The following is a 14,327-nucleotide window of genomic DNA, read 5'->3' on the forward strand; positions in this document are numbered from 1 at the left end:
ATATTTTAATGGGAAATAATAGCCTGCCTCACCATCCTGTATTTGACCTAAAGTCTGAACTATATACACTATATTGCCAAAAGTATTGGGTGGGTCACCTGTCTTGATCCCCCTAATGATTTCAGTGACATCCCATTCTTAATCCATAGGGTTTAATATGACGTTGGTCCACCCTTTCCAGCTATAACAGCTTTAACTCTTCTGGGAAGGCTTTCCATAAGGTTCCACACTGATGTTGGATGAAGAGACTGGCTCTCAGTCTCCGTTCTAATTCATCCCAAAGGTGTTCTATTGGGTTGAGGTCAGCACTCTGTGCTGGCCAGTCAAGTTCATCCACACCAAACTCTGAGATCCATGTCTTTATGGACCTTTGTGCACTGGTGCACATGTAACCTGCGTTGTGTGGAACCACCGCGGTCCAGCCCTGCACACACCCGGACTCGAACCCGCGAGACAGCAGCACCTCGGATCGGGAGTCGAGCGCGCTAACAATCCAGCTAAAAGCCCAGGCTACTAGCTTTCATGCCAGCAGCGCTCTTGAAGTGTCGGGGAGTGAGGTTTACTAACGTTCCACAGCATAGCTAACCAGCTAGCACCCGTTACACTCACCCCCCTAAACCTCACTCCCAATCCGGGTCACGGCACCAATGTAACCTGCGTTGTGTGGAACCACCGCGGTCCAGCCCTACACACGCCCGGACTCGAACCCGCAAGACAGCAGCACCTCGGATCGGGAGTCGAGCGCGCTAACAATCCAGCTAAACGCCCAGGCTACTAGCTTTCAGGCCAACAGCGCTCTTGAAGTGTCGGGGAGTGAGGTTTACTAATGTTCCACAGCATAGCTAACCAGCTAGCACCCGTTACACACAGTCATGTTGGAACAGGAAGGGGCCATCCCCGAGCTGGGCTTGGCCCCTTAGTGCCAGTGAAAGGAACTCTGAATGCTATAGCCTTACCAATAGATTTTGGACAATTCCATGCTCCAAACTTTGTGGGAACAGTTTGGACAGCCAGATTGACCAAAACCTGATAGAACACCTTTGGGATGACTTAGAGCGGAAACTGAGAGCAAGTCGCCTCGTCCAATATCAGTATGTGACCTCACAAATGTGCTTCTGGAAGATTGACCAAAAATTCCCACACTCCTAAACCTTAAGGAAAGCCTTCCCAGAAAAGTCAAAGCTGTTATATCTTAAAAGGGTGGAGAAATGTCATATTAAACCGTATGGATTAAGAATGGGATGTCACTGAAGTCATTAGGGGGGTCAAGGCAAGTGACCCAATAGCCTACTTTTGGCATTATAGTGTACACCTCTCACAGCGCTAATAAATAAAACCATGGTCTGGTTCATTTGGACAGAGACCACCTCTTTGTCAGACCAAATGTTGGCATTTTGATTAGGATTGTGGTCCAGGGCACCTTTTACACCAGCTATTTTAGTTCGGCCAGTGAAAAGTCTGAAGGTGAAAGCCCTCAAAGATTGGCTGTTGGGGTTTATAGTGTGGCATGTCATCTATCGTCTGGTCTTCATCTTTTCTTTTTTTATCCCAGAGTGATTTATGGTTATATGGTGAATTGGTGATACAATATGTCTGGTGGTTATATGTGCTTGGAGTATCAGAGCACAGAATAGGTCCTGTCATCAGTGGCAAACTGCCCCCACTGTGACACCCTGTCAGGCAAATTGCTCAGACAACAGTGAGTTGTTTTCTAGACCTGAACTCTAGCATGGGCAAATCACTTGATGATGCAACCACCAACAAAGGACAGCAACCATATACCCTCACCGTGGATATAGCTAAATGCTACGGCTAAGCTCTACAGGGTTCTTATGTGTGGCTAGCCAACTGGAGTGACCAGAGGTGATTTTTTATTTTTACACTAATTACTAGCTTCCAGCCAAGACTTAGCTATAGCAAGATGCCAAGACCCCATTTAACCTTTACTGAGGAACATGAAAAGAAGCCTGAGGAATATAGGGGGCACATTCTTTGGCTAGATGATACATTTGGTCAGATCAGATGGGATTCAGGAAGCAATTGCTGTAAGTTTAAGTGATACCGTTTTGAATGATTGTATTAGTGACGTTGTACCCTATTGTATGTGTCAAGAATTACGTTAATTACACGTTAATTAAATCAATACTTGGAAGTATAACTTGGGACTTCAATACAAATAGCTCATAGTGTTATTAATCCAAAACCATTTCATCACAACAGTGTACAAAATCTATGAATAAATTGCAATGGATTCTTACTTGTAGCAGTCATTGTTGTATTGGTTGTAACTTCCAAGTGCAGTCAAACTGCCTTGACAGATTCCAAAAGAGAAGAGAACTTGTGCCCCTGCATCCATCCAAACCTGTAAAAAAACAAAATAAAAAATACAGGGTCACCACTGTATCAAAAACAAGTGACTACTGTATCAAATGCTTGCTGAATAACAAACAATCAACATCTGTACAGAATACACAACATATCAGCATTGGTCCCATCAGTTTAAAATGATAATGTGGAAATACTCATTTCAAGATAACAAAACACCAACCCACCACAGTTACCTTTTACAACATCCAATTGGGTTGTGCATTGTTTTCTGTGGCTTAAGGAATGTGTATGTGGGAGAAGGACAGAATAACCTATAACAAGCTATGGTTCTTGAAGTTACAGTAGCCTATGCTGATGCAATGGTGACTGTTATGCACACAGCTTTTTTTAATGAGCAGGACAGCCCAACAGACTTTCATGGAACCCTGCCCATTGACAAAATGGCATTATGGGGCTTTCAACAGTATTATTTCAGGACGTGTCTTATTTTAGGACTAATGATGAATATAATAAAAATGCATCTGCAACCCATAAACATTAAACATATGCTTGGAATCATTGCACATGCAGAATTGAAAAAAAAGGTTGAAAAGAAAACAGTGAAAAACAGTCAGCAGAAATGTGCAGAATTTTTTTATGTGTTATTATGGACAACTAGTTATGGCTGACCAAAACCTACTGCTACCAATACAAATATAACAGGTAAACAAAATGAAGTATCTCTCATTTGAAAGAATCTCACCACTTGTTTACAGCAGGATCGAAAACCTCAAGTGACATCAGACTAATATATCAATCAGCCACACTGCCTTAGAGATAATAACTTTTAGAACAGAGGCACACCCGTATCTCCAACTGCTAGATGTAGAAGTACGTGCAAAACATGCTTTTTGGCACCTGTGGGTCTACGAGCCGTGCCGGATCAGGGTACAGATAAAACCGCAGGCCGTCTGCGGCTCCAGGGAGAGTGAGCCCTCGGGCCAGCAGAACAATCAGCATCAAGTAAGGGAATGTGGCTGTGAAATACACCACCTGTTGTACATAAAACATAGGAACTAATGGAAATGTCATGTCTCAGAAATATATCACTTTTTAAATCTTACATTTAGCTTTGGTAATACAGCATTGGCTATCATGTGACAGCAAATACCTAATATCAGTATGCCTGTCAGCAGCATAGGAAGCCACATGGATGAAGAATTTCAATTTAATTCAGGATTCATCAAATTATTGAAGATGCACATTGACACCTAACATTCAGTACATCATAACATACACGCAATGCCTAATACTGTAATAAAAGACACATTCCAACCTGAAAATTATCATGGGTGTGTTCACACCTGCTCGTTGTACAAAACAACATCTGGCATTTTTATCTCCATAATCTCAATACTCATCAAATAGCATCAACTCACATTAACTCTGTTGAATCTAGATGCACACCTTAGTCATACAACTGTCTATGACCTGAGTTCTTGTGCTTCATCTGGCTTTGTGTTGCGGTGTACTTTCTTTCACGTCAATTAAAATATGATCCATGGCTCAAGGGCTCTATGTACAATATCATATCATTCATGCTAGCTGAAGGTTAAAAAAATCAAATATACCTTTCCAGTAGATTTAACTCCTTTCCACACACAGAAGTAGCAGAGGACCCATGCTAATATCAAGCATAGGGCCAACTCCCAACGAACAGAACCAACATGGTCAATCCCCGCAGAAATGTTTAGGACCCGTCTCCTAAAAAAAGCACCAAACACAGTCAAAGAGGCAGATAAAGGCCTCTAGATGAAGCAGACAAGACAGATAAAGAAAGATAAGGCAGATAAAGAAAGGTAGAAAGCAAGTAACTAATTCTGCAGGTGCCTAAGTCATTTCATAAACACAAATGAAAGTAAGCTGATAATTGAATCATTTTCTAAGTAATTCTGCTTTGTCAGGCTCTCAGCGTCCCAAGAACAGAAGAATGTGGTGAGGGTTTATCTTTGGTCACATAACAAGATTGGCAGAAGACTCTTAATCTGAAATGGAATTCGTTAAGGCGATTTACAGTAGGTCTTTCGTTGTATTAATTTAGTTAAACCTTGACTACAGTTTAGAAGAAAATGACACTTCTTATTCTCCAACAGTCTCTGGGAGCACTGGGTAGATTCTTGGTCAGTAATCATCTATGTTGAATTGTTCAATCCATCAAAATGTATTGGTGAATGAATCTGCAGGAGCAAACAGTCCTTGGGTCCTCTCTGACTTGGGTCCTAGTTTCACCAAACCTATTTGCATGGTGAATAGGGTCTGGGAACACTCTATTGGTGTATGTTTCTGATTGTCCTGTGTAGACTTTGAATTAAATCCAGGTCCAGCCTAATCGCTAACGTAACAAATCTTTGAAAACTTTGAAAACCACATCGGCAGAAAGGAAATAATGTATACATTTGCTGTATAAATTCTAACAATCTTCCTGCTGCAATTCTTTAATGTTTGCTGGCAGGCTACTACTGTTTCATGTCTTCATCTAACTCTAACATTGCCATTTTTGTAACTGTAACATCATCCCCTCTGGTGATTAAGGGAAACATTGATTAAAAAAAGAGCGTTTCCAGATTGATATCTTGTGAGAACAATTAACTTAGACAGATCAGAGAGAGTTAAAGCGGAGCGAGAGGCGCAAACGTTCGATCATTTCCGCGTTCTGTCTTCGCAAAGGGGAGGGGGGCTAAATCCCCCTTTAAACAGACCTGTTAACATTCGAACTGAACTGCTTGCCAATCTGACAGAGATCGATATCCCACTATGACGTCTTTGCGACACGCCTCTTTAAGCAGACAGGAACTGTTCGAATTTTTCTTCCATAGAGATGCATTATGTTTCTCTATCTTGTCAATAATTAAGGATCTTTGGACAGATAGACACAAATGGGCGGAGCCAGGCTATTCGGTTTTTAAGTGATGATGTTATAATGGGATAATAAATCTCTTTCTGGGTCCAATGGCTTTCAGACACGTTTTTCTCCATAGCCAGTAAAATAAACTTTTTCCGCTATTCTGACAAGCCTTTTAAGAAAGTTGTCATCTTATAGCCTACTGACTTGTTGCCTCAACCCGATCAAATCCTTCTTTTCACGGAAGCCTGGATGTTACCCTTGAATATATCATCTGGCTGCACAGCTACTAGCTCTGTTAAAGTTTAGCGATTTTGTGTTAAAACCGTTAAAACGGAGGTGATGATGACAAAGTTTACAAGTTGCAAAAACCGTCTGGCTGTGCTAGGAAACGTCTTTTCACAAAATAGCTGTTAGGCCCGTGATGTCGGACTCAAGAATCAAATGTCAGATCAGCCAATCAGAACACATTTCTCTATTTTTAAAAAATATATTTTTAGGCTTTTTTGCCTTTTTTGCCATATAGGACAGTAAAGAGTGAGACAGGAGGGGCGCTGCTGAGCATGGATAGAGAGTAGCTGTGTCCCAGACCTGCTCCTAAAACTTTCAACAATAATTTAATGCAAACGTAATACTTTGCGACTGCAAATTCATCTAGATTGGCTACTAGATCGCACATTTCTCGTGAAATGCCAAAAGTAAGTGGGGAGAGGGATCGGGAGGGATCGGGTGTGATCGTGAAATGACCGCAGGGCGGATTCGAACCTGGGTCCCCGTGGGCACTTGGACCCGTACAAGGTATGAGTGCTATAGCCCCCCAGAACTAATTTCTTAAGAGCAAATCACTACTCTCTAGTTTGAGTAGGTGTTTAGCTCCATGATTCACCTTTTCTGACACTATTGAGACTCTATGAGTCTTCCTAATCGTATCACTGTGAGACAGTGCCTTAGGTTTCATTACTAGACTGAACTGGTCTAGGGATTGCCCCACCACCCCCACCCCAACATAAAGGCACTGAAACATCAGAAAGGGATAAAATATACAATTCCCAAATAACATTTAAAGCAAGTGCTCAGTAAAGGAGAAATTACTTTCAACACTTCTTTATAGACTTTTAACAATTTTGCCAAGACACATAATCGAACTCCAATATTGCAAGTTCAGGCCAAAAGCATGGCACAGCGCCACATTATATCTTGTATCCTGACATCTGAAGCTTGTATTTCAGTTAATGTAATGTATCTTAAAGAGTTTAATTACAACATTATAATTACTACATTTTGTGCCAACACGTTTTCATGGCACTAAAGCCACAGTATGCAAGACATAATCAGTGAATAGATGTTTTCTCCTCTCTTCTCTTTCCTTCCTTCTCCTTTCTATACAGCCAATTACTTGGTGTTCTGAAATCCGACTGATATCATGAAAGCCTAATCCCTGAGTTAGAGCTTCTGATTAAAGACCAAATAGATTTGAGAGGGAAATATGTAATGCTGGCTATCTGATATCATGAGTCTTTAAAAATATATAGTACCAGTGAAACATTCGGACATGTGTACCCATTCATAGGGGTTTTTTTTGTTTTGTTTTGTTTTGACTATTGTCTATGTAGAATAATAGGGGCATCAAATAACTATAACATCACACAAAATCATTCAAAATATGAAACATAATGTTGTTGGTTTCTAAAATGGAGTTCCAGCACTTGATTACAATTGTCTGACTCATGTGCAATGTCATTGTAAACTCCAATACAAATCTTCATTCTTTATTACCATGCCATGAAATTGATACAAAAGTTAGTTGCTCTTTTTCTTTTTAGAGTTGTTGATTGGCAACCAAGATACAAGACATTTTTCATGATGAAAGAATGATTATTTTATTAAATCTTGCCAGGTATACACTACTCACAAAAAGTTAAGGGTGTCTGGCTTTCGTGTGAACATACTGTCTCAGAAAGTTCACATTAAGTTCACCTGTAAATCTTATAGTGGATTTTAGGCATAGCGTATGTACTAAGCAATAAGCCCTGCGATGCAGTCATTTTAGAATAGCTAAGGGGCACTTTTAGGCACGACATAAAGTAGAGTATAATCACTGGAACCTACAACCTCTTGGGGCTGACTGCCTCATTTTGAGGTAGTCTCCTGGAATGTGTGTCTAACACAAAGAAAAGCAGCCAACAAGTAGTCGGCATGTACGGGAACGCCTTTGAGACTTTTGGAAAACCATTCAAAGTCACTACCTACAGATTAGAAAATGCCAAGAATGTACAAAGCGGTCAACAAAACAAAAAAATGGCTACACTAAAGAATTTAAAATGTAAAATGATTTACGATTTTCACTTTTTCTGTTTGACCCTACTGCCTAATTACCTCCGCCAAGGAGGTTAGGTTTTCACGAGGGTTTGTTTGTCTGTCTGTTTGTTTGTTTCTTTGCTAGCAAAATAACTCCAAAATGTATGGATGGATTTCGATTACATTTTCAGGAAAGGTCTGAAATGACCCAAGGGAGACACGATATTGGGAGTGATCTGGATCACCATCTGGATCCAGGAGGCGCTTGGCAGAGGTCTGTGCTCTCAGAATGCTTTTCTAGTTCCATACCAGCTATTCGATCATTTTGATTTTCAGTCATGTTCTATGATATAGAAAATAGTCAAAATAAAGAAAACATGGAACACATCTATGGTTAAGGTATTAGGCTTGTATGGCTGAACCTCAGTACACAGCCCCAACGCTTCATATATCCATTGTTCTTTGTTTGTTGTGCACATGACAGTGCTTCTGAACACAAAAGTTTAGTGAATTAGGGATCATGAATGGCACTTTAACTGTATCTGTTTAACCTTTGCATGTGAGGTCTTGTGTATAAATGAATTCCAGACTGTTGATTTTTGATTGATGTGTGTTTCTCAATGAGTAATGGCAGAGTTTCTCAACCACTTGCAGGACCCATTAGAGTATAGGGCGCTACATTAGAGGGCCGCACAGCGCCACCTACAGGTAATAGACTGCAATATGTTTTCAAGTTGATTTTGTTTTATTTCTTGTTTTTGGTAGAGTACAATATCAATCCAATCTACAATGAAAAAGAGATGTTTTAGAGTAACCAAGTTAAACTTATAAGTAACAGCTATTAAAGTAGAAGGCTATATTGAGGAGCTTAGTTTGTCAAGCTAATGTTCTATGCCATGGTGAACATAGGATAGTTAGTGAAAAATGGAAAAGTCCCTGAAGTGAAAAATAATTCAATGCTATTGACAGTCCAAATATTTAACCATAAAACTACAAAGGTTCTGTGGAAATACAATCCATGATGTCAAATGAGGCGCTGAAGCCTTCCAAAAGGAAGTGGCATCTGGAGACAAGACACCCAATTCTGTCTAGTAAGCTTGACTACTTCAAAAGAAAACGGACTTCTACTACAGGAAACACCTGAGTTACAGTATGCAATATGTATGGAAGCAAACAGCTGATTAAGCTCACTAGGTAGGCTATAGCACCTGTGAATATAATTCTAAGATATCTAATTACTTATTGGCACAAACAACTGGATGTAAAAATGAATTGTCCTCCAGTGCTTATTCACAACTATTGGTCAGGCATATCTGACCAAAAGTCTGAGGGTGAGGCATGGAGCTAGAGATGGTCATTCTATTTAAACAGCCTATACTGAAATAAAAACTAAAATGAAATCATGGTGGGTAATTTACGCTAAAAGATATCCCTTAATTTACCCGACTCTACTTACCACTTATCAATGTTTAAGTAGGTCTTTGTAGTTAATGTTGGAGCTTTTGAAAGAGCTTTTTGTATAGGAGTGAAATCATGTGATGGGAAATGAGTGAGCAATAGATGGGGAGTGGGCAGTGACCTCAAGTCAAACCTTGGTCCATGCTGGCCCTATGTGTGGTGTTGGATTCTACGGCTCACCTCTCCCCCTACTGGCCTGCAAGTGTCCCTCCCTGTCTGGACAACAACTGACAGGCAAATCTTTGGTCATATAGATTAGACACGTCCTACCTCTGCAACTGTATGTTAGGAGTCAAGTTAGCCATCATATTTTTATGAACTTCATATTTCATTTTTCCATGTCCGTCCCCACAGAGCTTATCTACTGATTGGCAGCTATCCATTTACCCTTAGCAGCTATTCGCTTCTCATACTGATACAGCTCTGGAAAAAATTAAGAGACACCACTGTACATTTTCCTGATGTCATCCTATGGTTGCTGAGTGACATTCGAAAGAGTTGACGATCATATTAAAAATTGAGAGATCACTACAATTTTAAATATGACTGTCAACTCATTCGAATGTCACAGCAACCGTAGGATGACATCAGAAAAATGTGCAGAGGTCTCTTTTTTTCCCCAGAGCTGAAGAGAGCAGTCAAAAAGGCGACAGAATAGGATGAAAAGGCAAAACACTGTAAAGACGTCCTAGACTAGCCCTCTATGGACCTCTTACTGTAAGTCAGATAACTCAGGACAGGACATGGAGGCATATGAAGGTCAGTAAGCTGATATCTTGCAATTATGCTGTTCTCTAAACACATCTGCGTGAACGTAAACCTACTCCCAGAACTCTGTTGCAGGTGAGGTGGCATTTGCTGGCACAGTCCAGTTTGATGAGACATTCTTCTTGTCAAACTCCACACAAGAATCTATAAGGATGAAACAGTGGTCAATGATATGAAGCTGGAGTGTGTGGTGTGTGTGTGTGTGTGTGTGTGTGTGTGTGTGTGTGTGTGTGTGTGTGCATGCGTGTATGTGTGTGCGTTTGCGTGTGTGTGTGTACCTGTGTGTGTGTGTGTGTGTGAGAGAGAGTCAGAGAGAGAGAGAGAGAGAGTGAGAGAGAGAGAGAGAGAGAGAGACTCTATAAACTGGCACATACTAAATATTGGCACAATCTATGTTCATATTTGTACAAGGCTCTCCAAGGGAGTACAAATCCTGGCTTTCCTGAGAAAAATCCGATTTCCTTCAGTTACATTTAAGTTAATATAATATGTTCTTGGTTCAAAAAAACAATTTATGTGCCCACGCTGCCCTGGAGATCTCCAAAAATAACATTCCCAAACGATTCTGTAACATCAGTTAAAAATCTCAAAACACTACATTACACTAGCACAGTTTATATTTTCTCGCCTGATATTAGCTAGTCCTCTAGGGCTCTGAATCTTTATGGGAGTGTTCTCTGAAAAATAAAACATTAATATATATCTATAGGAGAGCCTTGCATAACAAAAACAAGCTTCCCAGTTGGATACATTCAATATTATGAAGATTTAACAGAAATGGAAGATGAAATGATATTTTATTAATGGTGCATGACATGTAAGGGATAATCAACGACGCGCCGTGCGTTTATAGGAAAATAATGCACGTTCGAAGTGGTAATAAGGACCCGACGCCGCAGGCGGAGGGGACTTTACACTTCGATAAGTGCATTATTTTCCTATAAACGCACAGGGCGCGGAGTTGATTATCCCGCTTATACCACTGCTACTATCATTTTCGTTTATATTGCCGCCGTCTTAGATACAAAATTGCTGTTTTTATCGTTACATTCACATTGGCGAATTAATATTCAAGTGTAATAAGCCCAAAAGAAGGGAACTACTTCATAGCCGTGCGGTATATAGAAAAATAATGCACGTTCCAAATAGCGCATCACAATAGGAAATTTGACCAAGCAGTGGTATAAGCAGAATGTAATGGCATATCATGAACACACCGACTTACTGCAACAATGGATGTACATGTAGGCTAACTATCAATTCACCAATCACTGTTTCAAAATATAATCCAGTTGCCTAAATTCACTTCAAATTGATAATATTGAAACCAAAATTGATTGCACCTGACGAGTGAAGAGGCTTACATACCATTATGAATTGTAAACATGACGAAAACTTATTGCCACAGTAATGCGGTAATCATGGCATGCAGTAATGCACTGCACAAGGTATTGTTTTTCACCGTGTGACACAAGGACAATGTAGGCTACTACAATGAAAAGCAAAGTCATCACTTCATTGATGTCTATCTTGTTCAAGTACCATCCAGAAGAAAACAATGAGATTACATTACACAATTAGGAAATCGTGCCGTGCCATCCCACACCACAATGGAAAAGGTGTCTTTCGTTTTCTCCTCGCTGCTCTATTGGTGATTTCTTGAAAGGAACATGCTGAAATTATGCCACCAGTAAATCGAATTACTGTCCATTCCCAGTAAACAGGGGGCGTGGCTGAGGTCAGCAAGCAAATGTCCGTCAGGGAAGATAGACTCTGGTCACCTTATAACCCGTGCATTCACATGACTTAACTCTATTTCTTTTAAATGATATTGTCCACAATAAACATGATTGCTAAACAAACTCAATATTTAGAGGTCAAAGGGGATGCCTATTAGTCTGGCAAGAGGATATTGTTTATGGGCTTCCCACCCCTACCTCTGAAAACAACACTGCCACACAGTGTTCAACATGAGATAATAAAGCAGTGCTTGTACATCACCACTCTGTGCAAAGAGTGAAATGTCTCCCCTGTGAGGTTTTGTCACGCTATGAACAAGTTTTGCATCAAGTCTTCAGAGAATGATGGTTTACATGCATCCAACACAATCTCTGCTGCCATCTAGTGGAAAAGATTTGTGTAACTTTGGCGCAATACACCTTCAATGGTCTTAGTGCACAAATAAGATTAAACTTTACTCAAGAAACTCTAGCTTACAACTCTCAAAGTCCTGTTAAACAGTGTAAGATGGAAAGTTTCTCCAAAGCCTACCTGTGTTCCAGGCGTTTCTGCAGCTGGCCCAAGGCACTTCTGCGCTGAAGGAGTTGAACAGGTAGAAGAATGCCCAGGCCTGAATGATGATATAGGATACTGCAGCATAGGCAATCACCACTTGTGTAGCATAACCAATCCCTAAGTAGATCAACATTGGAAAACAATTAGACATTAAAATACAACATAACCCAAAAGGTCAACAATATAATGCTGTGCTGTTAGCATGTTGTTTCACCAGAATCATTTTACTGAGATTAGTGCCCTTGTTGCTACAATCACATCCTACTCTTACATGCAAAGGTGAGATAATCAACTTAATTATTTGCCAAAACTGTCATAAAAAGGTAATAAACTAATTGAAGACTACCAACAAAATAGTAATAAACTAATCAAACTTATGTAAGTGATGATACATAGAACTACTTTTGAGCAATTTCCGGTAGGTATTGAGCAACATTTTTTTTATCTGTCTTTATCTTTATTTGTCAGTGAGCAACATTTCAAATAAAGCCAATCAGAACCTTAGGAAATGGCCATGTGATTTTCTAAAACCAATACTGAAAAGTCGCTCCATGAATCATCAACTGTGGAGATAAAGGCTTTTATATTCATGTTGAATAACTTACTTCCACAACATCCTTGTATGTATTTTGTCTATGTATTTTAAGAATTGGGAAATAGCAACCATATAAGCAATCATATACAGTAAACACAGCAATTTCTGCTGGTAATCCTAACAATGAACCTTCAAATAGAGGGCAAAAGTGTCTCCAGCAAGTGATGCATCCTTGTGAGGTATACTGTCCCATGGCAGTTTCCAGAAGGAACATTGGTATCCCACAGGAGAGTAGGAACAGCACATATGGCACCAGGAAAGCACCTTGGGAAGAAAACAAAAACACATGCAAGTGTCAAGCATCTTGACTTGAAATATTGCCTTCAAAAGCAGTTGCTCACTGAACATGTTAATGAACATATAGTACACATTAGGAGTGGAAACAAATGGGAGAAAACTGTGCATAAGTAGAATAAATGTAGGAATAACAACCTCTAATATGTCAAATAAGTTATCAAATATTTCAAAACTGACCGATGTGGAAATCAGGCCTACGTCATGTTATGTAGGAACAAAGGTACCTCAAAACTACACAAAATCCATAGTTTATCTGCCCAAAGCACTGTTTAAAAGAAATATAGCTTTTATTTCCACCATTAATCTCAACAAACATGACAGGCTGTACTGATAGGATGGCTAACCCTGATGATGTTGTAAAGTTCCCCTTCCCTCCCCCACACCTCTTAGCGTTCCATTCTACAGAGAGCACATTGTTTTAGAAGCAACTTTAAAAGCTTGTGTTGGTTCTTGATTTGACTGTGAAATGATAACATTGTACTTAGATGGAAAAAATAATTGATAACGGTGGGTTATCGGACTAGTCAAACAAAAAGAATGCCATAGTCAATCCCATAAATCTGAGCATTGTTTTACAAAGGAGTGCAGTGTTTACTAGTGATTTCAACTCATGTTTACTGTTCAATAATCCTGCATCTCTATGCAAGTAAAAGCCATGCATGATGCAAAGCCCTGCTGTAAAGGAGCCTTACCTCCACCATTTTTGTAACACAGATAGGGGAATCGCCAAAGATTTCCAAGCCCCACAAGTGTTCCTGCTACGGCCAACAAGAACTCCACTTTGTTGGCCCACTGGCCTCGATCCAGAAGCAACTGGCTTTTTTTCACAGCATTGCTGTCTTGTGCAGTCTGATCACATCCTGTTTCCTTTGTGAGGTCCCTTGCCATTGTCACAAGCCTCTCTGGTTGAGAGTGCAAATCTGATCCAATCCAAAGAGGGTGTAATAACTTTCACAGGCTGAAAAGAATCTTGCTGCTTCACACCACTGCATTACATATTTTAATTAAGACACAGGCAAACAGCTTAGCAGGCCAAGTTTCTAAATAAACTAGCTCCACCTTCTATAGGCGTTCCTTCGTTTGAAAAGAATAGCACAATTAGGTTAGAGAACGTTGGAGCTAGTGAATGTTCCAGTTTGTGTACAGAGATACCTTTGTCTAGAGGTATTCTCACGAGTATCTTCATAGAAACCCTAATTTCGTTTCTATTGTTCTCAATATGAGTGGAAGCCTAAAACTATTCAGCTGACCCTTACTTGGCACCGATGGTAAGCTTCATTCGTTTCCTCTTGAACTTTAGCATTTCGGATTAGGAGCCTACGGTAGTTTGCATTGTGTCAGCCCCTGGTGCAAGTCGAAGCACTGCAAGACAAAGGGATGTCATGATGCACACGGAATTCAACAGGT

At 40.1% G+C, this 14,327-nt stretch overlaps 1 protein-coding gene across 5 annotated transcripts in view; it reads right to left on the bottom strand.

The window, feature by feature from the left end:
• Positions 1-14,327, bottom strand: part of LOC134092522 (sodium- and chloride-dependent GABA transporter 2-like) — a 36,703-nt gene that overhangs the window by 21,531 nt on the left and 845 nt on the right. For 2 of the 5 annotated variants that reach the window (XM_062545424.1, XM_062545425.1), the window contains exons 2-8: positions 13,613-14,282; positions 12,753-12,887; positions 12,005-12,145; positions 9,790-9,877; positions 3,939-4,071; positions 3,226-3,360; positions 2,259-2,362 (exon numbers count right to left, since the gene is read on the bottom strand). In XM_062545424.1, coding sequence (XP_062401408.1) covers positions 2,259-2,362; positions 3,226-3,360; positions 3,939-4,071; positions 9,790-9,877; positions 12,005-12,145; positions 12,753-12,887; positions 13,613-13,808 — 932 coding nt within the window. In that variant the 5' untranslated portion in view covers positions 13,809-14,282. Of the gene's footprint in view, positions 1-2,258; positions 2,363-3,225; positions 3,361-3,938; positions 4,072-9,789; positions 9,878-12,004; positions 12,146-12,752; positions 12,888-13,612 lie in introns of all 5 variants that reach the window. The other 3 variants (XM_062545428.1, XM_062545430.1, XM_062545429.1) reach the window with 3 other exon arrangements.

This window comes from Sardina pilchardus, chromosome 9, assembly GCF_963854185.1.
Source record: "Sardina pilchardus chromosome 9, fSarPil1.1, whole genome shotgun sequence".
In the NCBI taxonomy this organism is placed as follows: Eukaryota; Metazoa; Chordata; class Actinopteri; order Clupeiformes; family Clupeidae; genus Sardina; species Sardina pilchardus.